The sequence below is a fragment of the Amblyomma maculatum genome, chromosome 8 (assembly GCF_055883805.1).
Source record: "Amblyomma maculatum isolate TAMU_Amacu chromosome 8, ASM5588380v1, whole genome shotgun sequence".
Classification (NCBI taxonomy): domain Eukaryota; kingdom Metazoa; phylum Arthropoda; class Arachnida; order Ixodida; family Ixodidae; genus Amblyomma; species Amblyomma maculatum.
Genome location: NC_139351.1, coordinates 3,476,925 through 3,500,086, shown reverse-complemented (window position 1 = coordinate 3,500,086; position 23,162 = coordinate 3,476,925). Strand labels below are relative to the sequence as shown.

At 46.5% G+C, this 23,162-nt stretch overlaps 1 protein-coding gene across 3 annotated transcripts in view; it reads right to left on the bottom strand.

Moving 5' to 3' along the window:
• Positions 1-23,162, bottom strand: part of Nadk2 (NAD kinase 2, mitochondrial) — a 118,074-nt gene that overhangs the window by 11,656 nt on the left and 83,256 nt on the right. For all 3 annotated transcript variants that reach the window (XM_084576045.1, XM_084576046.1, XM_084576044.1), the window contains exons 7-8: positions 17,549-17,689; positions 55-94 (exon numbers count right to left, since the gene is read on the bottom strand). In XM_084576045.1, coding sequence (XP_084432171.1) covers positions 55-94; positions 17,549-17,689 — 181 coding nt within the window. The remainder of the gene's footprint in view (positions 1-54; positions 95-17,548; positions 17,690-23,162) is intronic.

The following is a 23,162-nucleotide window of genomic DNA, read 5'->3' as shown; positions in this document are numbered from 1 at the left end:
AAAGAAAAAATTCTTCACTCTTAGAACGCTTCGGAGTCTTGGAACACCACCCACCTCTTGGCAAAGCCGCGTGGTTTGCTGTTAAAGTCCGTTCCTGAAAGAAAAGAATTTCGTTGTTTTAGGCTCTGCATCCAAGCAACCCTGTGCAAGTGAGCAGAAACATACTGGAAGCAAGACAACAAATGAGGAAGTTACTACTTCGCAATATTACAAATCGCACTGCTTTTGACGGATGAGAATGCTGTGTATGTCTGTGCACAATGGTGCCTTTAAATGCAGCTGAAACCATGGCCAATGAGCAACATGCAGTAGCTGTAAGGAGAACCCCACATTCCCTAGCTCGCCCCATTCAAGGCAGGCTGAATCTTTCTAGGAAGGCAGTAGACAACACACTCACAAATTGGTCCTCAGGACTCTTGGAAGAAGGCAGCAGAGCAGGTAACACCAACACAAAGCACAAGAGGCACACACACGCACACAAGGACTACGCTGCTCTGCTGCCTTCTTCCAAGAGATGTGTGACCAACTAGCTCATCGTTCGACTCTATTATTGGTCCTCAGGACATCCCAGCCAAGACTTGAAGAGTCAAACCTCACTATTCCAGCCTCCGATAATTCAGAATGCCAGCAAGGCCCCAACCAACCATCAGTACATAAGACACCCCGTGTTACACAACAGAGATGATTGGGGGTTCGCACAAGATGGTTTAGCACAAGCTCTTAAGATCCGAACTAGAAATCGAATCTCTTGAATGGCCTTATGTGTGTGCAATGGCAAAGAGGACGATATTTAAAGAGCCCCAAAACTAAGGAATAATCCCAGTTTTGCTACTCTTATGCAACCACATATTGGCTGGCCGCTCAAAGGTAACAGTGCACAAATTCAAGATGCTGATTGTTGCACTGCCTGTCACTTCTATGTTGCAGAAGTGTCTCGCATTCCAAAGCTTCATGTCCGAGTTCCAGTGCACCGAAACTGCACAGTCACTTCGCACTGTTCGCCTTCTCACATACAATGCCATTTGTGACGAGATTCTAATACTGTTGCACTGCAGTGTGAATGGGGCTGGAGCGGCTTCAATATTCTCAATAAAGCAAGCACAGTCACGCATTGATGGGAGTTTCGAACCATTACCACTGCCGCCGAGTTACAATCTCAAAAGCAGACCCCCACTGTGCAGGTACTGACAGCATAAAGTTACTACGAACTGAACAGTTTTGGTAATACGATGAGTATGATTTTGTAGTTAAAACTGCAAGCTTTTGCTTAGCTCTCACTTGATTTCTGGTTGAGAGAAGCCTTCGCTATGACAACACTGGCTAGAGATGAATGTACGAGCACAGGCCTAGTAGTGTGCATCCTTACAGCTTACAGGGGTCACAACCACTGATGTTTCACAGCTAATGCTTCCCCCACATATGCGAAACTGTAATTATTCCAAATTTGAGCTCATTCAGTGCAGTAGACACTTTTAAAATGATTTCTTTTTATTTCAACAGAAGCTTCCTGGTCTGGCAACCGTTGATCGCTAACGTCACAACGGCATATCAACTACATATACAGTCACCGACCAATATTTCAGACCTGCCTGAAAATCTGGACCTTGCCATGGCACCGCCACGCATTCCATAGAGTCAATGTATAACACCGTCCAAAATTGTGGACGTTTTAAATCCTTCTCGTTCGATTTTCTGGACTTTTTCTTTCGATTCGTGACTCAAGAGCTACCGAAAACACAAACAACGCCGGTGCCATTTTGCTTTTCTGGCCGTTGCCATTTTGGTTTTCTACAATCTCGAACCCACATGTCATGTCGTCATAGTCTCGATAGCAGGCATTGCTTGCTGCACCGTCCCGCCAGTGCCAGCGTGCCAGCTCTGCCGTCGTCAGTCGCCGCGGTCTCCATTCACATGTTGTGTGTTCTGCTGTTTACATCACCGCATCAACTACCGGACACTAACGCCGGGAGTTATCCGGACGCTCAAGCACCTCTATCGGTCACACGTGCTTAGTCGCATGGTGTTATGCATAGACAGCGGCAAAATCTACAGTGTCGACTTGTTGTCTGCACTTGGCATGCTTTCCGGTGACCAATGGGAATTGCTTCCGCCATGCTGGTTTCATGATCAGAGATGAAGTGCTGTCGTCATCCGATGATAGCGCCGGTGAATCCCATCAGCCGACTTCATCTGCTGACCTCATCGAGCACTAGTGCACTGCAGGAGCCGTTCCCATGGAAGTGACGCTGGAGAAGTTTGCTTACGCTGAGAGCGAGATCGAACTGCGCTGAACTCACCAACGACGAAATTGTTCGTCAGGTGCTTGAAAGTAATGACTCGATCTCCGACAGTGAGGAGCCAGAGGCTGTGCTGCCAACTAGCAGTGAACTAACCCGAGCTCTGATGGTGCTTTCGGCTGTGTACAGCGAGAGGCTACAGCACAGCCAGAAGTAATGTTTTTCACTTGAATTACCGTACAAAAATGTTTTAATCAGCTTTAAAATGTTACACAGTGATTTCAAATGCCTTTTATGCGCACTGATGTTCCTTAAGTGCAGTATGCTTTTATAGCTGATTGTATTTGTCCCCATTTGAGAATGACATTATATTTTACTGTGTAGCACCGACAGAAACCGAATGACATTAAATGTGCTAGCGTGCCAGAGGTATTACTTGTATGGCAACGCAGCACCCCACAGAGGCATATTGACCACTTTTTCAAGCCATTTGCTAAATAAAGTGACTTTTTTGCATGAATTTGTTTTTTCGGACTGCCTGATTTTCTGGACGCTACCTCAGACCCTTGAGGGTCCGAAAAATCTGTCGGCGACTGTATATGCTATTTGGTGAATGCTGCATAGAGGCGTTTGTATGCACACAATGGACAGTGGTCACCGAGAAAGCTTTTCTTTAGTGGGAAGAACTTATTTGCATATTTTTTTTTTTCCTTTCCGAAGCTTTCAGCATATTATGCAAGCACAGTGATCCTCGGAGACCTGTGCTTGTTCTCGGCTTCTATCTATGCAGATTGTCTATGGACGATGGGTTCATGCTGAAATATTTCAGCATATCATTAAAATGACATTGTATGATATGAGTTGTCTCGTTTCCGCAACCAAGTTCTCCCGCATATGAAAAGCAATACATCCAGTGTTTGCTTCTGCTTGATTTACATGCACGCAGAGTTTTTCCTTGCGATCAAGGTGCCGGAAAACAGTAGATTATAACCATGTACGCAACGCTTTTAGAAGCCGTAAGAAACGGGCGTGGAACAAAAACCAGAAGACACCGGCCACAAGCGTGCAGTCGGGACCTGCGTTACAGCCGGTGTCAGACTTGTTAGATGTACAGGGAACATCAACCACGCTGCTCAATGACGACACCATGGGTTCAAATTACAGTGCGAATGGCATCCCAGATCATGGTACACTTCAAGTCGACGCTGCCGTCGCTTACTACTCTGCGGCGGAGCCGGCGCACTGTGTTGAGTGGTCAGCGCAAAGTCTGTTCTGTCAGGAAAAAAAGCGACCCAATGCGAGCTTCAGCTTGGTGTCACCTTTGTACCACAGCTTGCCGATTACTTTCGTGCTGCTTACTACTGGCGCGGTTATTCGTGCTTTTTGCCGCGTACTACACTCAGGCAGCGCTTTTGCATATTTTATTGAGAACCCAGCATAAAAAAAAAAAAAAAAAGCACTGCATGAATAACATACTTGCTGTGCGGCAGCTTAAAATGAAAATGCACCACAGAATTTATCGTTCTATTTTCCCTGACTTGGAAAATTTTTTGTGGTTTCTCCCTGACATTTCCCTGATTTTTCCCGGTGCATGAAATTTCCCTGACAATTCCCGGTTGCCAGTGCAAGTGAAAGAAAGCATTACAGGGATCATGGCAATAAAACGTGGTGTGATCCAGTTGCATGGAAAGGAGAAACGTAAAAGAACAACAGAGGGAAAAGAGTAGCTGTCGTGCAATCTTGTGCAAGACAGGAGCAACGTTTGGCGATTGAATGAAGAAACGAGCGGCAAGCGCTTGGGGCGTGCACTTGTGTTGCACCCTAAGCATGTGGCGAAATGTGCTGTGTCATGCAGGGAAGCCACACAGGAAAGTGAACTAGCTGTTTCATGCCGTCACCTAGCGGATCTTAAACCACACATGACCGGTATTTTGCTTTACACTACCACATAATAAGCAGTACGACCGTACATTGAGTCCTATGACGGGCACAAGCAGTGTTATAACCAGTCCCACATTATAGACTCTTTACAGCGCAAGAGCATGGGCGCTGCAATACAGTGATATCTTACTACGAACACAACATAAACAAATTTCTCAAAAGTAACAAATTTTTAAAAAATCCCCAGCAGATTTTCCATGTTCTCAATGTAAAACTATTTCGGAATTACGAAATTGAATATAACGTATATTTTAAATACATATTTTATTCTTTTCTTCTATAGTTTAGGAACGTCAGTATTGCGAATTTGGCTAAAATTAACAGCACCGCAGCTCGCAAGATCGACCTAGAGGTGGCACCACCATTGCTCCGATAGTCTGGATTGGCAGCTGGCGGCGCTCGCAGACATGTGAGCGGAGTAGGTCTGCTTCCGAGTTTACGGTGGGTTTGTTGGCAATGAAAATGTGCCTTATACAATGCATTAGCGGTTTACTGTTTACAGTGTTCAATATTGCAGAAAAATACCCTTGAATTTTGCCAATGCAGCAAAAAAAAAAAAAAAAAAAGAAGATGCGCGGATATTAGGAAAACAAAGAGCGCAACGATACAACCACCCGTCTTATATTTACTGGCATTGCTTTGCAAGCTTTTTGCGTTGTACGGCGCTGACAGGTCTGATGCTTGGGCCTGAACATGACATATCTTGTCCTTTTCAACAGTGTGCGCGTGTATTATAAGAGTGAGACAGGCAAATTGTGTCAAGACCACGCATGACACAAGGTTCGCGTCCTGTCTGCATAGATAGATTGTGACAACCTGGTTCATTATATCGCACTTGACTCGAAGATTACGCAGGTTAAATGTAGCACTGACAGCGCACCGCCCGGCGGGTTGCCATAGACTAAGTGGACATCAACTCTGGCTAGAGTAGTCACAAGTATTCTTCAAAAATGAGATTATGCCGACACTGTACAGGAAACCTCGCCACACAGGAAAGTTGACTGCTCATGTAAAGAGCGGTGAATGGATTGAATTTGCCGAGCTCACAACCAGGCAGATGCTTCTTACGGATAATAATCTGGTAATCGCTGTGAAATGACTCTAAATAAGAAACCGAAGGAAGTATGAGGAATTTCTGATGTTTGTGATGTTGATAAATTAGTAGTGTAATTATTATTTTTTTCAATGACAATGAATTCCATCACGTGACAGAACTTTTACACATTTGACAAAATTTAGGACCATCAGCGATTAAATTTCAGTAACCCTAAAGTGCAAGCTGCGAATCAGCTGCGAAAACATAGCAAAAAATGCGCCTGGTCGCTATCATGTTCTGGCAAGGAATTTTGAAGGCTGAAGATTTCTTTATCAAAGTAATTATTGTTAAGCGAAGCAAAATATCTTAAGCGAAGCAAAATATTAGAGTTACTTCCAAAACAGGTGCTGGATATAAAACTATCCTGAAAGAAATGGAGTTCATCTTATCATGCGACTATAAATATGTATTTATTCCCGAACTAAACACTGATGGTTAAGCCTGTACGAAGCTATTTTACTTCCCTTGTCAGAAACAACGAGTTTGCTCGAAAGACAGCACAGACGAAAAGGGGTTCTAATGATTCTAATGGGCTACTAGTGTACATTGATCTAAGTGTATTATGTAATATTTATTGTAACAGGCTGTGCGAATATTTTTTTCTCAAACGTTCGAGCATTTCTCTGAAGCGAAATGTGCTCACTACCATTGGTTATGGATGAGCAGAAGCCTTCAACAGCAAAAGAAAAAAGAAAAGAAATGCATATGTGGGTTTAACTCGCCATGTGACATGGGCCATATGACGTATGATGTAGGGGCGGGCTTCAGTATCGTTGACCATGCGGGATTGCTTAATGTGCTGTCAAATCCCACAGCTGAGATGCACCTTTCGAAATGGCTGGGATAGAACCTTCCATTCTCAAAATCAGCAGTCGAGTGCCCTACCACTGAGACATCGCAGCAGAGATTTAACAAAAAAGAAAGAAAGAAAAAAAGCTACTATTTATATCTTGGATATAAAAGCCACAGAGTGGCTTGTTTAAACTGGACTGTGCTATGCAGCAGTCTGCGGTCGCATGTTTCAGTAGCTACGGTATTCAAACAGAAATGGGAATACCATCGAACCCGGATATATCGAACTCGACGGGGATCGCGAAATAGTTCGATATATCGATAATTCGATATACAGAAATCGGCTTGTGACGGCACTTACTATGCGAAAAAACGATACCGTATTTGTAGCGTAATCAACCCATTCGCATAATGAACCCACTCTCCACTTTTGCACCGGAGAATTTAAAAAAAGAAAGCGTTAAAGCCAGCTCCCTTACATGCAAGCGATTGAGCGATCTCAGCGGCGAGCGGCAGCGACAGAGTGAAAGATTTCCAACTTGTTGGAACTGCGTCCCTCTCGCCACTCAAGCCACCGCGGCAGCTCCAAACAAGGTTTGTGTCGCCAGAAATTGCGCGGCAGAAATTGCGAGCGTTTTTCGCTTGCATGTCGATGGCGCGCGTCACTCCGTTTCGGGGTTATCTCATCCACAGCTCATTTCTTGGCAGCGTGCCAAGATGCTGCGCAGCGATAATGTCGCGGCGTATTTATCTTTTGATAGCTCCTGCCGTGGCAGGGAGCAAAATTGGCAGAGTGCCCATGATGGCTTGATTGCACATGCCTGGTTCGATTTATCGTGCCGCGCTTGGGGCGGGCGTCATGATCGTAGCAGCTGACCGCATGCTTTCGTTGATTCATATATGCAAGGCTAAACGACTCCCGCCAAAAAAAAAAAAAAAAAAAGAAAACCTGTTGCTACTTAACGTCCGCAGCCACCATATCTTACGCTACGCCGCGCGTACTGCACAACAATAAGAATGAATGACTCTCGCAAAAAAAAAAATATAGAGAGAGATCTGCCGCTTCTTGACGTCCACAGGCGCCATAGCCACGTCAGCCGCCGCGCGCAGAGGGTTCGCAACACACGCTGGAGAAAGCGTCCAACGTCTGAAAATGGGCTGAGCTGGCTCGGCGCATGCGTAGCGCGTGCTAAAGGAGAGAGATAGCTTGGCAAAAGAATGGGCACACCCAGGCACATGGCTTGCAAACGTCATGTGCTGGCGCGCGGGAAGCGATAACTGCAGATGCGCGCACCTTTGGGGAATGGGCACGGCGCTGCCCAGACCAGCCGTCGCCGAACTGTCCCCTTTCATTCCTTCCGCGCGTGGCTTGAAAACGTCACGCGGTGAATGGCCAAAGGGGATGCAATCATCTTTGGGGAAGGCACACTTTCCAGTGCGTGGTGCGAAGTTCGATACATCGAACGACCGGTGAAATTGAGTTCGATATATGACGCGGCTTTCCTATACTTTTACATGGGATTTTCAAGGGGATATATCCGGGTTCGATATAACCGGGTTCGACTGTATACAATTTTTGAGCGTTTGGATCAAGTTCTATTGACGGCAGCAACCTGTTTTGCTTTGACACGGCGCCTAACGACAGCACCGCTTCGCTTGAGGCATCGCTTGTCAAAGAACCTCAGCGCCGAAGGCCTAGACTGATGATGACCTTTCCAGCATGACATACTCGATATGGACAAATATTTTTTTTTTATGAAGCGTGGGATGATATCCCATTCATATTTCTTTTGCAAGAGGCAGATAGGTAAGTAAAAGCACACAGGAACTGCGAAATAAACAAAAAGTACTCTTGTACACGCCACAAGCGTGCACGTAAATCACTGCGGGCTGGCACGGGACGCGAACACATGGTAGAAGAGTATATGGTAGCGTAACTCCCATAGAAACCTGCGTGTCGACTCTGAGCGAGGCTTTAGTTTTCCGCCGCCCTCTGCGAACTGTGTGGCAAAGCAGACACGTGACGTTGTGACGTCAGAAAATCTTGTGACGTCACAGTGACATACTATTGGCGGGTAATTTTTTTTTTTTTGCTTTTGGACGAAAATCAAGGCCAACGACGACGGAGGCAGAATGACGCTTGGATAAGGCAGAAAAATGGACACCGTAACTGTTCAGCCAACTTTACTTCACATGGATTTCTACTGTCAAGTTTTACGTTAATTGAAGTGTTATGGCATCTTCAAACACCTTATCATAGCATCGTTCTGCCTTCGTCGTCGTTAGCCCAGTCTTTCATCATGCGTCATGTAAACGCATTCTGAGGCTTATTTCATAAAGGGACTTCAAGTGAATTCGGCATGCAAATGAATAGAATCACAAGGCTTGAGGGATTTCAATAAGGGCATAAATGAGTGAAGCTGTGCTGCATCGAAAGCCAGGCTTTATTAATTCCCAATTACTTACATAGAGGCTTCCCGACAATGCAAATCTTGAAGTGTAGGAAAGTGACTACCGCTCATTCGTCATTGTCTTCATGAAATCCTCGTGATAACAAAATGACCTGAGCGTAGCTCTCCAAACGAGACGTGGTGAGATTATAAAAAGATAAAAGATTTTGCTAACAAGCAAAAGTACATATCAGTGTGAAAGAACAAAGAAAAACGAACGGAATAACTAACACTAGCGTTAGAACACCCAGCTGTAAGAGCTTAGGTAAGAAATTCAAATTGGGATTGCTGGTATTTAGAAGTTCATGTATCTGAGAAGTGAAAATATCTGCGATATACAGTGAAACCTCGTTATAACGAACAGTTAAAAAATCGGAAAATAGTTCGCTCTATCCATAATTCGTAATATAAAATTTTGTAGAAGATCCATGCAAGAGCAGCAAAATTCAATCAGAGAAGGCACAGCAACTCGGAGGGTGCCTTCTTGGGTCACGTCCGTTTATTTACGCGCAAAGAACTGCGTTATCGCGGCCTGCTTTTTTGTGTTGATCGCGTTCCGCATCACGCCCTGTTCCACAGTTTGCAAACACTCAACAAGGGAAAACCCACTGCTCTCAATAGCACTGTAGTGGCGGCGCAGTAAATCCAATGCAGCAAGCGCTTCTTGTGAAGTCGGAATGTTCTGATCGTTTGCACGGTCAGCCTGAGCTTCGTCTGCGGGATGTTCAGAAACGTCCACAGCAATTTCGGCGGCGTCCGTCAGTACAGCCGTGGTTGCCGCGATGTCGTCGCCGCCTACAAAGTCCTCTACAGTCATTGTTGCGGGCATGTCACCTCATGTCAGAAGCTCGCGGAGCTCTGCTTCTGCTTGGTCCCCATCGTCACTTGATGCGCGGGCCTCTGCTGGAACAAAAGCTGCGTGCCAAAAGCAGTTGGCAATCGTTTCGCCTTTCACGCTGTGCCATGCCGCTTTAATGCTCCCAGCAAGTCGATCTTCAAGTCCTGCTTAATAAGGAGCTTCAGGAGAAGAGTGTCAATCAGTCTCCTCTTGTAAACTGTCTTTATCTTGAGCTTGGTCTTTAACGTCAGTTCTGCTCTTTTTTTCACGTTCACCGTCATCACAGCACTACGCACACCCGCGCACCACACTCAACACGACGACCGAGGCAGCCTCCGCCGAACGCTACGACGGCCACGCCGCTGCTAACACTAAAACCAAAAAACGCGAATGGCGCAAAAACCAAAAGAGCAAGTTGTTTCCTTCCTCCATCTAAAAAGGCAAAAAACAACATTCGATCGTGCCGCTGCCGCCGCTGCTGAAGCGGCACTGTCGGCGATTGTGAGATGCAAACGATTTCTTATGGCCTCCGAGATCACCTCCGTGCGCACAAATAGGCGCGCGGTGGTAATCTCGGAGGCCATAGATTTCTTCGGCTGTCAACTCCCAATGCCGTCGTGGCATCTGTGGCGCTGTCAGCGCCTGCGAGGTAATCCTGAACGTTTGCTGCGCCGCATAACACACATGTAGTGCAACGAAGCTAGCCTCCTGTTATTAAAGTGAGGTAGTGCTTGGCGTCGCGAAGTTCGTAATATCCGTTTTATTCTGAACCGCGTTCGCTGTGGGAAGTTAAAAATACATGTGTTTGACAAAAATATTTTGGAATAGTTTGCTATATTCAATAATTCGTTATATGCGTGTTCGTTATATCGAGGTTTGACTGTAGCTTCGCTTCAATAAATCTCGCCCTGCTCACGATTTCGTTATTTTACTCGCGCTTCATTTGTCACTGACAGTAGTCACTGTGAAGCTACAAATTTACAACTTCAGCATTTAACATGTTCATGCGGAAGATCCCATTCACAATAGAAACATCCCTGTGATATCAGCTAAAGCACAATCAGTGAACGTTGGTGCGGTAATGCGACGCAGTAAGTAAACACGCAGCAAAGGAAGCGGAACGGAAGACTTTGCGGAATGCGACACACGTCTTGGGGGCAATAAAATCTCACCTTCACCGTTCAATTCAAACAGATGCTGCGATACGCCTCTCATGCAGACGTGTATCCGTAAAACAAGCCACCACTTTTGTGACGTATCTGGGAGGCCCAGCTGGCCGAGCCGAGCCGCCGAGCTTTGACGCAGCATTGTCCCATCGTCCGGAAATGCGCACATGCAGTGGCAATCAGTTTCTCATCGAGCACACACGGTCTCCGCCTTGCTGTAAAGCTCTACCACAATCAGCAGAACGAAATACTGACTGTTTGACACAGATAACCCACTCTGTACGCAGCACACAACGTTGAACGTTGAACCGGGCTGATGACGCACCCACCCCGCAGATAAAAAAGCATTAGTCTAAGCCATATCTGAGCTTTGAGCAACATACTAAATGGCCTAGAGAGGTCGTTGGAAACAAGTTAAAGTATTATTATAAATATGACACGTTTTTTTCTTACACAAGAAATGAAACCTGCATTCATTCCTGAGCGTGAATATTATATTTACTTTTTAGTTATTTGGAGTAATCTTATTTTTTGTGCTTTAATATTTTGCCACGCAGTTCGCAGGGGCCTTTGCATCGCTCATCATCATCATCGAGTTGATGCAACTGGCAATAGGCAGCTGCAAGCGTTTTCTTCTAGGTAACGGGACCTGTTACATTGACCTTGGCGAACACGCATCCACACTGAGTAGAGTTCGCCGCTATGCCGCTAGGTGGCGACTCTGCTCGATCTCGAGGCCAATTGAAATTGGCGGCCTATTTCACTGAGAGACTGTGTGGTGGCGCTGGTGTTACCCCCTATACCAATACAAGTGTTACGCGCGTGCACGCAAAACATTTGCAGGCGCGGTTCTGCATGCGTAGCCCTTTACTGATTTTCTGTTGGTTTGAAGCATCTTCAATATCATTAAAATGCTTGGAAGTTGCCTGAAAGCGGCTGCTCTGCAACGTTGGTTCCGCTGGCGCGGGGAGTGTCTGCTAGCATGCTGCTAAAAAATAACTTCGCGACACGGTCGCGAGGCGGAGTTTCGATTACGCCTTATTGGGAAAGAGAGTGGGAGAGGGTATGGCGGGAGGCATAACCCCTAATGCTGTAGGCATGGGTAACTCAAGGAGGCGCTGGTATGGTCCGTGGGCTCTAGCTATCATCATCAGCATTACTAGTGCCAGCTCCTAGAGCAATCACGAAGCTGTGGTTTATTATGCAGTAGCCAGCAGGCTTAGCCGCCTCCCTTTTTTCCCCCTGTGTTGCGTGTCGTTTGCCGGTCGGTCGGTCATGCCATTTGCCTGTGCGGGACGGTAATATTTTTTTTTGTCACCAATTATCTTATTGCAAAGTTTGCACGAGATCTGATGATGACTGCAGTCAACAAAATGTTAAGAAGATAGGAACGTAGCTTTCACTGCAAGAAATCGACGAGAGAAAAAGCGAATCAGCCTTTGCAGACAGCTAGCATTGCCCCATCAACCACCGCGATCATTTTGAAAGACCGAGACAAGATTTTCAAACTTCAGAGAGCACTGAAGATGAGGCCATATTTTTTTTTTTTTGCGGACAAAGTCTGTACTTTCATCGCTCAGTGCAATCACTCACCCGACGAGGTGTTGCACAAAGTGGAAGGTGTATGTGCTGTCGTGGTGTAAAGTGCATGGTCGTGTTTGCTGCACGCCGCAGAAGAAAATAATTGATTTCCTCAAATAAATCAGCTTCAAAGTTAGTGCAACATTTTAATTTGGGGTTTTGCCCGTGTACTTATGTGCCTACTACCAAGGTACGTCATTTTCATACCTAGGTTTGACCACTGGCTTATAATCGCAGATTTTTCATTATGATATTTCAAAATAACGAGCATTATTTTGTGGTCCTGCAAGATTTGTCATAGTGAGATTTGACTATTTAGTCACGTGACCCTCCCACCATAGCCGGCCTTGTAGTTTTGACGGGTGCTGCCGTGCTGGCGCCCACCTGCATGCGGTGCTGCGCATCCACAATCGCGAGGGATAACGGCCTGGTAGGTAGCACAGAAACTTCATGTGATGGCACATTAGTATGTGTAGGTGCTACAAAAAGTTTAATTTAACCACCTAGTTTATTTATGGCGTCCTTCGGACTGCCTGCATCAGCTAGAACATGCCGACAAACCTGTCAGCCATTGGCTCATTTTTTTAAATACAATTCTCTGTCTAACATTCTTTGTACAACATCAACATGGCTTACTGCCAAACTGAATAGATTACAAGGTGAGTATCGCTTAAAACATTTCTTTTCAATTTCTTGCTATATAAAAAACAAAACAGTGTTCAGACCGTGCTGTCTGAGACTTATAAGAATATTCACCATTCAGCATAGTGCACAATATTGGCTTCTTATGTGGACGGCCATGTAATCCTCCGAAAATTGGCCAGATACTTTTTATCTCCCGTAAACGTGCCGGCTTCAAAGGACTATTATGCTGCTCAAAGGCCGCATGAAAAGCTCACCGGCATACGCCTGCATTGCGGAGTCTGGGACGAAAAAAAATATCTTATCATGGTACATTCAGCATTAATCAGTGCATTAGTTTGATAAAAGCAGAAATGACTACATGCGTTGACTCAGTGTTTGCTGAAGTAAGAAAGTTCCCAGACATGCATACAGTGACCTTCAATCTCTGCAAAATAATTCATTATGAATGTGCAGCCACAATAGCCCCACAAAGATACCTTTCAATGTCCTACGAAAATAATGTGGCAGCAATGCAAAGACGCAATAATAGTAACTCCTGCGAAAACATCAGGGCTATTCTCGCATTTCTGCAGTGACTGAAGGCGCTGGAATGAGTTGGCACCTGAGGTTTATGATAGCCACTTCCCTACAACTAACAGGCGCTCTCCTTCTAAGGAAGAACCATGAACTCGTGATACACTGCAGAGAGAAACGGCCTAGGACATGGTGCGCACTACATGTAGAAAGCACTGTCTACTTTTCCACCAATAAACCGAAGGATCATTCCGCACACTGCTTTGACAAGAAAGTTGGCAGCCGCACAAAAACAGTGGTGTTTAAGATCAGTCAGCGTTCTTACACAAGAAATTCAGGCAGCAGTCCATACTGCACGCCGATACGTTTCGAAGGCCAGAAATGACGGTCGTTCTAGTGGCGTCACCTGCCGAGGTGAGTGGAACTACTCTCTGTAAACGGTCTATAAGCGGTTACATTGCAAGTAGTGTCGAGTGTACTTTTCAGTGTTCCCCTCAGGGCTTTTCCATGTCCCCTTGCAGTTCTTCCGTTTCCTGAAGGACTCATGATTCTTAAGTTATTGCGCACTGCAAACTCAATAACTCCCCCTTCTATTCCTAGAGCCAATGCCATAGGCACCCACAGGCTGCCTCCAGCCTGCTTTTTCCCTACAAGCAAAGCAGCAATGGGGGTTAGTTGGCTTACCATTTCAAGAATTTTCGCGCTACGATATACACAGATACACAAGAAAGCAGGAACCACGTACACAGGACAAGCGCGCCACCTTGGCAATAAAGTCACCCATCAGTACAGTATATACAGTCAAACCTCGTTATAACGAAGTCTCATTTTGCGCGGAAATTCGTTCGTTATATCCGATATTCGTTGTAAAAGTACACACTAATTCCTACCAAAAAAAATTCTGTTCATAAACCCAAGTAAAGGCTACCCTAAAATGGAAAGCACGGAACTGAAAAAAAAAAAGCATTTTTTTTTCTTTAAAGCATGGTATAAGCAAGCGAAATCTTACCTTTCCTTTTGCACTGCCAAGCGAAAAATGAGCACGCAAATCGGGATTTAGGCCACGCAGAACTGATTTATTTAAAAAACGACGTAATCTTCATTTGGCGGCACTTCACACTATTCGATAGAATAAATTTCTCAACGAAATCGACACTGTGCAGCGCTTTCCCGATGTCAGCTGATTTGGCCACAGGTAGGTTCTCAAGGTACCTTCTCAATTTCCTCGCCATATCGGCGGCCTCGGTGCTGCTGAGAGCTCGCTCTTCGCCTTCTTCTTCACTCTCATCGCTACTCGTAGCATCATCTGTAGCAAGCAGCTGATCGACAATTTCTTGGTCGGTCAATTCGGGAGCCACAGCTAAGTTGTCATCGGCAGCAATAAAGTCCTCGAACGTAACATTCGGAACCGCCAGTTGACGCCATGTCGTCTCGTCGAAATTGTCCGCTTCACCTTCAGAATCGTGGGCGTCGTTGGGCTCAGTCTCGCTGGTGGATGGGGCTAGGCCAGCATCAACAAAGCAATTTCTTATTGTCGACTGTGCCACTTCGTTCCATGCACCGTACAGCATGTCCAACGTAGTTTTGAGGTTTATGGCCGTTGATATGCCCCTGTCTATGTCAAATACGAGCTGCGTAACCAATCGCTTTCGGTAGCAGCATTTTAGTGAGCGAATGATGCCCCTGTCTAATGGCTGCAGCACTGAGGTCGAGTTTGGTGGCAAAAAAACTAGGCGGACCGCTTCAAGTGGTACAGACACCTTATGGGCAGAGCAGTTGTCCAATATAAGGAGCACTCTCCTGCGCTGCTCTGCCATGTCTTTGTCGAAGGCCTTCAGCCATGCTTCAGAGAGTGACGACGTCATCCACGCCTTTTTGTTCGAGCGATAGTCCGCATGGACATTCCGGGCGTTGCGCAGGCACCTGGGGCGAGCAATTTACCAATAACAGTTAGCCGCCTTTTATCTGACCCATCCATGTTGACACAAACAACAACGGTGATGCGGTCTTTGCTTTTTTGCCTCCTCGGCACAGTTCGTTCTTCGCAACGAGTGACCTTTCCAGGAGCAGCTTAAAAAAAAGCGCAGTCTCGTCCACATTGTAGACATTGCGCATCTCGTAGCCATCCAGTTGCATGCGGAAGCTTTCTGCCCACTTCTCGCAGTTCTCTACATCGACGGCTGCTTCTTCGCCAGGCAAGATGTGGCAAACAATCTGGTGGCGGTCTTTAAATCGCTGCAGCCAGCCACTGCTTGCATAGAAGTCATCGTGGCCTAAGATGCAAGCGAGACTTCTTGCCTTCATTTGAAGCACGGCACCAGACACAGGCAGGTTGCGCGCTCTAACGTCCTTGAACCATGTGAACAAGGCATCTTCAACATCCTGGTGGTGACAATACCTGACGCGCTTCCTGTCGTTCTTCACGGCGCCTGCAGAGTGCACGTTTTCTATCTTCTGCCTTGCGCTCAGTATGGTTGACAGAGTGCTAGGCGCAACGCCGAAGTCTGCGGCAATCTGTTTCTTCTTGCGCCCGCTGTCGACCGCCCTGAATATTTTTATCTTTGTTTCAAGAGAAACTGCTTTGCATTTTGGCGCCGCCATGACCTCGAGGAAAGTGAGCACATGCGCGGGTCGGCAAAAAGTAGGGGCAGGGGCATACGGGCGGTGGTTCGATCACGTGCAGGTCACATGCCAAGCAGCCGTTGATGCTAGATTCACTCGCGGTCCCTAGATGGCGTGGCGTGCGAAAGCGCGGGTGATTCAAACACATTTTAGGTGGAGGCGATTGATAAAATCGAAATTTAGCGTTTTGAAAAATTTTTTTTTTGCTTCTTTGCGGATTTTGAGTCGTGTGAATACGAAATATGCTTCGTTATAACCGATTTAGTGTCAAATTTTCAGTTTTTCATTTCGTTATACAGATAGAACTCCCATAGAAATAAAGCACAGCCAACCAAACTTTGCTTTTACTTCGTTATATCCGATAATTCGCTGTATCCCTGTTCGTTATAACGAGGTTCGACTGTACTGCCTTTTTGCTTTCCCCACTGCTGGTTCTACATCTTGTACTCATGACTACATGTAGGTGTGTAGGCCTGTACAACCTTCAGATACAGTCGACGACTGATTTTTCGGACTCTCAACGGACCACGAAAATGTCCGAAAAATCGGGCAGTCCGAAAAAACAAATGTGCACCAAAAAAAGCTCAATTCATTGCCTCAACGTGCGCTGACATCGCACAGCACACGGACGCCTCTTCGTTTCGCCTCCATCGAAACGCAGCCGCCGAGGTCGGGTTCGAACCCGGGCACTCTGGACAGTAGTCGGGACCTGCACCACCCCGGCGGTTCGCCCTACAGCACGAATTTACGTTTGGTGCAATTGGCCCCACAGTTTTACCACTGCACATGAAGCCCCTCTCATCCCTTACCAGTATACATCAAAATAAAGACAGCTCCGGATTCGGTAATGCAATGATGGCCGACTGATCATTGCGAATTGCAACTCCAATTTTTTCTGTCCTAATGATCAGTCCTAGAATCTCTGCCCCCTGTCTGCCAGTGTCCACCAAAATCTTGGTCTTTTGCTGGCTTTCTGCTAGAAGAAGCATTATAACAAGCTTGGATCAATCATTGCCACAACCCTAACGCTCTTACTGCAAGGAAAGAGCATCGACACAATTTCTTCAGGCGTGCAATAATGTGCAATGCATTATAGCACAGGAATCACAAGGAGCTACTTGCTTGCGACCTCAAAGTAAATAACAATCGAATTTCTTTTTTCAACTCTTTTGGTTTCAATAGCTGAGCAATGGCTGTGACATCAACGTGGAGTCTGGGTCAAGTGATGAGTGCAATAAACGGAGATATTATTGTTCCTTTGCCCTTTTAATTCACTAAACCCGCCTATCTCAAGTATAGGAATCACGACAAGTGGAGAAGCAGCAATTACATTGTTCTTTTTTTTTTTCATCTTTCACGTAACCTAGACTTGAAGTTAAAGTCAAAGCCATCACATGGCTGTTGAAGCCAAAACCTGCTGGGAAAATAATATTCGTTCACAAATTATTCAGCGCTTGCAGGTGAAAACTACATGATGATCCCTGTACAGTAATGTCATCAACAAGAAGGAAAATGCAACCAAAATTTGGTGTCTATGCTCCCTTCAGAGAAAAGGCAAACCCTTTCGTTCGTGCTTCACAACTGCCCCCTTCATAACCTCAGTCATCTTTGATTAACACAACATGTCCCTGAGCAGCAAAATAGGGAGCCACGAGTATCGGCCTCACCAAACACCACGGGGTCCCTTATGGTGTACGCCATGAGGCACTTGGAAGGGTCAAAGATGAGCGAGTTGTTGAAGCTGGTTGTGATACGCTCGATGAGCTTGGGGTCACGCGTTGGTATGTCCACGCCTGTCTCCGAGGTCACTGCACACAAAGCAAGCAAATCTTTTTCTGTCATCACTTACCATTACAACTGAACAAAGCGCATTATGCTTAAGGCTCCTTATTCCTTCAGACAGAAAATTTCAAAAAACAAAAATTGAGAATAATGAAGGTGCAACATCCCACAGGAGAGAAGTGTGGGGCTCCATCTCTTGTCCACGGGCAAAGCAACAGTTATTGGGTGGTGCATCTAAGATATTTGTTTTGCAGTTGCTTGATACTCAAGTGTGTAGTATTAAATTTGAGGAGAAAATTCTTTTTCTAATGATGCTAGTCTCGCCAAACATATTTACTCATGAGACAATGAAAAAAAAATCCTTTATCTATAAAAATTTGCAACTAAAAAGAAAAAGATGTCAAAATATAAATTTTTTTTCAATGATACCAGTAAATAACAACATGTTATGTAGAGAATACTTCAAGCTACATGAAAAAATTTCTACTGGCTTACTTCAGTAAGGTTTGGATGTACACATAACGAAAGCTATGGTTAGTCCTGGTTTTGCTTGTGTATTCAGGCAGAAACTTGGGCAAGTTGTAAGGCATTCGAAATTATATTTCCTAGCACTTGTTGAGACACAAGGGACAGAAAGAACACGCAAAGACAAGACAGACATATCTGTCCTGCTCATATGTGTTCCTTCTGTCCCTTGTGTCCTAATAAGCGCTAGGAAATATGATTTCGATTGCTTGTGTATGTGTGCAGTGATAACATAGAGACACACTTTGCTTTGTGTAAGGCACATGTTTATTCAATATTTGGCTTTATGCTTGTCAATATGACCGGTGATCAGTAAAGTCACGTACATGGATGCACTCACTGGTGTCAAGTACTTCTTGCGCCATGGTCTATTGCACACACTACACACACAACCAAACTGGTTGCCCACAAATTCCGCCTCAAACACATGCGTAGCAGAGGCACTGGCAAACAGTCGGATGGTTTGGTCGGTTAACCACCAAGTAGCCGTGTCTTCAAACTGTGCAATTTCGTCTACTGACATTTCGGTAGCGGCACGCCGTTGTTGGCGTTCAGCGGCTTGGCGGCGTCTCTTCACGAGACGTTCCTCTCGTTCTTCAGGTGTCTCGGCCAACCATTTAGCCTTTCTTGCCTCATTTTCATGCTGTTAGCCGGCCTCGTACCATGCAATAACTTCTGTATTGTAAGACTCAACTTCCTGCAGCCTGTACTGCTGCCATGGCGAGCACGGCCGCTCTGCTCCTTCCATGGTGCATGCATTAGGAGCAAATGCATCGCCCCAGCTCATAACCTACTTGCGCGGCGTGACTGGGCGCATGCGCAGTGAGGCGTGCAGCAAACTCGGCACAGCGGCTGCGGTGTGATGGCGCACACCTGTGGCTCTGGTGCAGTAACGGCGCAGGCGCAGTAGCAACCTGGCTCCACGAAATGCCCTTCTACTAGCCTAGTGTAGCTTTTGCTAAAAAACATTCAACCTCTAGTGAAAATGCTGAGGCCAACACCTGGTGGTCACGGCCATCGGCAAGTGGTGGCTCGTAAAAACATTGACACCCTGCAGGTAAGATCTGTGACCTTTAGCGTACGCAGCATACCTTCAGGTCAGTGCACAGTAGCCATGAAACGATTCAGAAAAAAAAAGCAAATCTTAATGGCAGATGACTGTTGGTGTTCAGGGGTCTGTTTGACGCTGTTTCACTGTTCGTGCTAAAATATGACAAACCAAAGTTGTCTTCTGTGTCACAACTTTTCCTTAGATGCGGGGAGACAGTGGAGAAGCATGCCATTACCGCAGGGTTGTTGTGCACGGCTACGGCGCTATGTTGTAAACAATGTACACATGTTACCCGATCCAGCTTTGCAAGGAGGTTTAAACTGCACCAGGCAGCAAAATAAAGAAACAGAAAACAACACTGAGGGTGGCTCTACCTGTCCAGGAGTGCTTTGAAAAGGCAAAAATTGTAACGTCCTTTGCCGCCGTAAGTGGACTTTCAATCTGTATAAGATGTGGGCAGGAAGGCAGAGATGGATCCACATTTGCATGCATTGACTTTGCTACTCATCTATCTAGCAGCTTAATTTATGCCATGATGCGTACAGTTATTAGCTACCACTTGAACCAAGGCGCACAAATATGGCCTATGGGCAGTGCGTCAGACTCCAAGGGTCCCAGAGGGTTTGATTGCCATCTCATAGTGAGCAGCCCATGCCAACTCACTGACAGGCATGTGATTTTGCATTCACAATGGCTGCCTCAGTACGACACAGCTTTGTTAAAATAGGGCTATGTCAAAACAATGTGGGAGATAACAGAGGCACAAACTGCAATGTACGCAAATGAGGACCTGCAAGGCAAGTTATTAAAGTGGCCATACCCTTAGAGGGCAAGCTTAAGCGTCCCAAATATTTTGCCATGCTCTCTAGGGCTGCCTCAGCGTTCAACCTGTACTTGGAAGCATTACTGTTTGCCAGGATGGCATGCTGCTTCCATCCTGCTCAAGCTCACTATGTACTATCGTGCGCAAAAGTGGGGCGACCACGGCTTCGGTGGCAGGAGCAGCTGCGGGGATGCGCCACGTCGCTGCTATCTCGCGTGGCTCGCTCGCTGTGAGAGTGCCCGGTGTGACGCAAAACTTTCCCTTGATTTCGGCCAGTCCCTTGTCATGTCTGACAAACTTCCAGTGTGCCATTCTTCTACTCTGCTCTTGACGGTCACGTCAAAAGAAGCGGCATCGCAAGGTGTCCAGAAACAGCGCAGTCCCACATTAGTGAATGAAGTGAATGGTAATGCTGCGTCGATCCATTTGACTCCGCAGCATCAAAGGCCATTTTCCAATTTTAATTGCGCCGAAGTTTCGTATTTTTCTCCCCACAGAAGGAATAGCAATTTATTTTCAAGTGATAGTGTCAGTAAACCCACGGCGAGAAATAAGGTCCGTCAGTGACGACGGCGTCGATCGTTTGGATACTCGTCTTGAAGAATTGAGCACACCCGACGGTTTGTCAGCCATGACAAGCGACAGCCTGAGAGCAAGGGAAAGTCTTGCGTCACGCCTGGCACTCTCGCAGTGAGTAAGCCGCGCGAAATAGCGACGTGGTACGTCCCCGCAGCCGCTCCGGCCGCCGAAGCCGTGGTCTCCCCACTTTTGCGTACGATGGTACCATCAGAATAATGCCCACAACAGTCACTCTCAAAGTGGCTTCCTTAGGAACCCTGGGGTTTTTAAGCACCTCAGTTCAACCAGCAGGTTTACTTTACTGACCTTATTTTGGGAATACCGTATTTATTCACGTATAACCTGCACTAAATTTGAAAAAAAAAATTTAAAAAAATGCGTTCAGAAAGTGGGGGTGTGGGTTATCCGCAAATTTTTTCCGTGCAGGGGGATAGGGGCGGAGGGGCAGCGGTCGGCTACACGGCAATGCACGGGCTCCACGTGTAGTCCTCCCATCTTCATCGAGGCTTATCAAGCCGATAGGTTGCCAACTAAGGGCACAGCCAAATCCACATCCACAGCACAGTCTGTTTATTCTCCACGCTTTGTTCAGCCAGCGGTTGTCGGGCCTATCGTCCGATGCTGTTTCAACACCAAGTCAACCCAGTTTGCACTCTTGGCCTGCTTTGTTTTGGCGCCATAAGAGCAACTCGGCGGCAATCCTTCACATCGAAGGAGAGGCTAAAGATTATAAGAGGTATTCCCTGAGGCCATACTACAAGATGGCGCGAGCATCATCGCATTTCGTCTGCCATGCCGGAGGTCACCGGTGGCATCGGCGAGTATCAGCTCGCACAGTTATCAGGTTCACTGTCAGGTGCCCACTGTATATTGGAAGTGATCAGTAAAGTTTTACAGTGAAAGCTCGTCAATTCGAATTTTCGGATAATTCGAACTATACTAAATGGCCCGGCCAAGCTCCATAAAGATGTGTATAAAAAAGCCCGTTAATTCGAACGCGAGTATGTTTTATTTGTATGTATGTTTATTTCTTCGCCTGTCACAAAACTTAGACCGCACTTCACGAGGCAGGCCCCGATGTCTGGAAATTCAACGTGCAGCAGTGGTCTTATAGTACGCCGCACACCACGATGAAGTTACCACAGTCGTAAGAGCCGATGTTTTCACAAAGCCGAACATTTAATCGAGGCCGTTGTTTTTCTTGTTCACGAAGTGCATGGGTGTATCCACTCACTCGCATGGTTTTTGTTGGCACATGTGAAAATTCCGACCGAAAGGCTCACCCCACAGATCACAACGAATTGAATATTACGACTGGTTGTGGCACCCGCACACACAACCACACATATGGCGAGTGCCAAACCGGCCGCCAGAGCCCCTTGCGGATGACGTCATGTGCATACCTCCTATAGCCACTGCTTGCGAAGAAATCGGCAACAGAGCTGCAGCAAAACAACATGAGGACGAGTCGTGCTTTCGCGACTGGAGGGAGAAGAAAAAAAAAAAGAGTCCTGAAACAATGAACCGGGACAGGCGAGCGTTTCGTGGTCCCAGACTGGTTTGTACCCTCCCTCAAGACGCAGCTTGCCAAGTTCATTGAGGAGGAGAGGAGTTGCGGCCATGCTGTTTCGACAGAGATGGCTCAAATGAAAGCCCTAAAGCTGGCCTGGGAAATGAATATTCCATGCGAGTTTTGTGCAAGCCGTGGATGTTTTCAGTGCTTTAGGACATGACACGGATTTTCTATGCGACAGCGAAAAACAATGTGGCTTCCTGATGCTCGTGAGGAAAAATTGTTGAGCTTTCAACGATATGTCATTGGACTTCGGAAGGGACACAGCTATTTGCTGTCTCAGGTGGAAAGCAATACCGGCCGACTTTGTGCGTAAGAGCTTAAAAAAATGTGCCATCGGTAACAGCTTGGATGGACTACGTCTTTGAAAGTGGCAATGAAGCCTCCGATGGTAGCAGTGAGGGGCAATGACTGAGCATATTGTTACATGGTGGCATGACAAACGATGGAACACGGCGACACAACAGAAACAGAACAACGTGATGACATGACGATGAAATATGCTTGAATGGCCAGCGGGCCTGGCCACTGAGCGATCGTCCCGATCGACTGCTAGAAATCCAATGCATGACGTGACGATGAATACAGACACAGGATTGGGACATGAAACGCTGGACACCACAATGAATGCGAAGATGGGAGGAATGCTTGCACCGGAGCATCAACTCCAATCTTCACCGTTTGTTGAAGGCCAAGGTTCATGGAGACGCTGAACGGCTTGGGTGGGGGTGCTGTCTTCGCTTGAGTGGTCTTGAGGTCGCTTCGTTGTGGGGTCGGTCAGGTCTGCTTTGGGCTCTTCGTGGTCGTCATGTGTTGTGGTCAGGGCTGGGGACGGGGCTGGGGAGAGCGGCTGGTCGGGTCTGAGCAAAAAGGGCTGGGGCAGAGCTGGGCGGCTATCTCCACGGGCTCTCGGCCGATGGACCAGACGTACGGTTGGCTTCGACGGTG